This window comes from Cupressus sempervirens, chromosome 7, assembly GCF_028749045.1.
Source record: "Cupressus sempervirens isolate cs-2001-9-10 chromosome 7, ASM2874904v1, whole genome shotgun sequence".
NCBI classification, from domain to species: Eukaryota; Viridiplantae; Streptophyta; class Pinopsida; order Cupressales; family Cupressaceae; genus Cupressus; species Cupressus sempervirens.
In genome coordinates this window covers 547,329,863-547,333,039 of record NC_143124.1, presented here as the reverse complement: position 1 = coordinate 547,333,039, position 3,177 = coordinate 547,329,863, and the positions used below count along the sequence as shown (strand labels likewise).

Below are 3,177 nucleotides of genomic sequence, written 5' to 3'. Positions count from 1 at the left end.
ATACATACATACATGCAAACATACATACATATATACATATATTTAGATATTATTTTATTTTATTTCTTCGTTTCACAAATTGAATATCTACATTCTACATTAAAAAATTGTTTTCTTACTGAATTTAACATAATATTAAATTAGTTATGTTTTGATGGTTATCACCTATAGTCATCTAACTAGTTTGTAATGGGCCAGCCCCCTTGTTTTGGTTGCTTTTATTTCAAAAATATAATATTAAATTAATGTTTAATTGACAATTTTTTTAATATAAGATTTAACATTAGTCTTAGAGATGACTATAAGGTATCTTATTATAATAGTGTGTACAATGTGAGTATTAATACATTAGGATAAATTCAGAAACTTTCAAGCATATTCATGGTAATTTTTAATTGACAATACTTTTAATATAAGTTTTAATATTAGTCTTACAGATGACTATGAGGTATCTTACTAGAATAGTGTGTACAATGTGAGTATTAATACATTAGAACACATTTAGATATTTCAAGTATATTCTAGGGCTACATCAATATGCCTACAGTGGAGATTTTCCACATGATTGATAACAAGAAAAACTGGATTAAAAAATAAAGATATAATTTAAATGATAATAACACCATGTCAAAAATTATAATCATTGTTTTTACTTTGCTCAATGCATTAATTGTATAAAGATTGATTGAACAAATAACCATTCAAATGCTTTCATAAACAAACTCAATGCCTTGAGCACACTGTGTATAATGAACAAAGAGAAGTGATATTTTCAAAATAATTGTATTTTTATTGTAGATAATTAGATAATGTATCTTCGATAATACAATATTATTTAATAATTTTTATGTGATTAATATTCGTTATCTTAATTATGAATATATTTAAAAATCATTATCAATAGTCATAAGATGAAATATCTTAAAACATAGTCACAAAAGAATCTCTTTATCACATTCAGAAAATTATTCAAAACAGTCAGCTAAACTACTGTAAGATAACTCATAAACATGTATATATATAATCTTATTATTAAAATATTTTAAAAATCACTTTATCCTCAGCACATTTTGGTTTGTTAAGAGTGTTAAAATGATTCTTCTCATAGAACTTTAAAATCATTTTATTTGGAGATTGGTTGATCCCACATAATACTTTAAAGAGTTTTTTCTTTCTGGTTTTAATTCGGCACAAACAATTTTGAAGAATCCCATGTAGTATCATCATCAAGAATACACCTAATTCAGACAAGGGAATAACCTTGAATGGCCAGTTATATTGCAATCTGTACCAGAAACATGAAAATGCTTTATGAAATGGCAGCAGAATTTCAAATCGAAGACCAATTCAAGTCCTTCACACTGTACTAAGGAAACATTCCTGTACAACTGCAAAATAATATAGATCATTGAATAAATCTCAAAGCAGGAAAAGTGCACAATTTTTTTCAAATTATTACTGATAGCACTTGTGTCAAAAACAATTGTATTTCCTACAAATTATGAGTCATTTGTTTTCTCCGGGCAGAAAATTGGTACTTAGTGAATGTTATGAATGAGCATAAACACATAAGCTACCCAAATTACAGCTTCGCATAAAAGTCCTTTGACAATTTTTAATCTATTACATCAACACTGTGAATAGTACAAAAAGCATTAATATAATATATAAAATGCAAGGGTTTGTTATCCCTACCTCAATGAGGTGAACGGTAATTAGCATTGGGAGAGTGGAGTGCAGACCACAATTCATAGCCAGGGCTTGCCAATTCAGACTGCTGTGAAACATAATTGTATCCAACACTAGGCTCTCTCACCTCAGAATTTTCATTGACTAGAAGTGACTCCAGAAACGAAGGGTTCATGTATGAGCTCCCATTTCCATAAGATGTTCCCATTGGAGTAGGAGGAAGAGAATAAGGAAACCAGCTGCCGTCTGTTATTTGTTTTGGATGATCAAATCCATTAGACTTGCTCATTTTCATGTAGGAAGTCTCTACACTGGCAGAAGGCAATATGATGGGTACGTTCTGTGAAGAAAGGATTTCTGGTGAAGCCATTGAAGAGAAAATCCTGTCTGTTTTATTACCTGCAATGGCACAATCTGAATCTTTGGCATTTCTCTCTTGATTCTCGTTTATTCCTGATGTGGTGTACGTGACATCGTTTTGATCCGTATTGCAGTCTTGAGGGATCCATCATATGTCCTCAGATTCAGAGAGGGGCCTGTGCGTACGAGGATCTATGCCTTGGCTAATAAGCTTTTTGCTCAGATGACAATTCCAGTAGTTCTTTATATCATTATCAGTCCTTCCTGGTATACGTCCAGCGATCAAAGACCATCTGAACTCATTTGTGGCACGAAATGAAATCATGTTCAGATATGATAGACAATCATTTGTAAAAGACCCAAAAAGAAACACACAAACCAATGCAGGAATGTTTTCAATGGGAAAAGTTTGACCTGTTCCGCAAGAGTCGATGAAGTCTGAGAATTAAATCTTCTTCGTCGGGCAAAATGTGTCCTCGTTTGACGTCAGGTCGAAGATAATTCATCCATCGCAATCTACAACTCATTCCAGAACGAAGAAGACCTGAAAACAATACCTCGTAAATGCCCAAAACTCTAACAAATCCCTAACCCTAAAACTGAAACCAAACTATAAGAGGCAAGCATAACCCTAACCCTAAACTACATGCATGGTGAATAATTGCTATTAGAAAAGAGGGAAAAGAAACCTGCTTTCATGGAAAGGGATCTCCAGTGACCTTCACCATGAGACTGGATATAATTTGTTAAGTATAGATCTTCTTGAGGCGTCCATGGTCCTCTGTTAAGTTTGACTTGAATACGTCCCATTGATTTCACTTGTTCGACCGAAAATCTCCAATCAAAGACAACCTCACCAAACCGTCAAGGAGATGCGTAGTGAAGGGAAATGCCCGTGCTATCTAACAAACAGAAACTGGTATTATACGTAAACAATTGAAATAAAATATAAAATACGATGCTTTATCCTTATCTGTTCGTGGTAGACATGGGTATTGCAAGCTGATTCACTGTTTTGTAACTTGTACCTTCCTAAGACACGCAAATATTGGCTCCACAACATCCGACTGCTGCAGGCGCTGCAACTGACATGAATTTCCTCCACATTAAAAAGTGATTTTTTCCCTT

The 3,177-nt window shown here is 32.9% G+C and overlaps 1 protein-coding gene across 1 annotated transcript; it reads right to left on the bottom strand.

Moving 5' to 3' along the window:
• Positions 1–1,582: 1,582 nt before the first annotated feature.
• LOC149547941 (transcription repressor MYB5-like) lies at positions 1,583–2,910 on the bottom strand. The gene is made up of 3 exons (XM_089794819.1): positions 2,739–2,910; positions 2,464–2,593; positions 1,583–2,342 (listed from the first exon to the last, which is right to left on the bottom strand). The coding sequence occupies exons 1-3, from the start codon at positions 2,857–2,859 to the stop codon at positions 2,198–2,200; spliced, it is 396 nt and encodes a 131-aa protein (XP_089650945.1). The 5' UTR covers positions 2,860–2,910; the 3' UTR covers positions 1,583–2,197.
• Between the last annotated feature and the right edge of the window lie 267 nt (positions 2,911–3,177).

Excerpts from the sequence above, each read along its gene's own strand:
- LOC149547941 (XM_089794819.1), bottom strand. The coding sequence starts at position 2,859 with ATGGGACGTATTCAAGTCAAACTTAACAGAGGACCATGGACGCCTCAA. Across the intron at positions 2,594-2,738 it reads ATCCCTTTCCATGAAAGCAG|GTCTTCTTCGTTCTGGAATG; the intron begins GTTTCTTTTCCC and ends TATTGTTTTCAG. Across the intron at positions 2,343-2,463 it reads CATCGACTCTTGCGGAACAG|ATGGTCTTTGATCGCTGGAC; the intron begins GTCAAACTTTTC and ends AAATGAGTTCAG.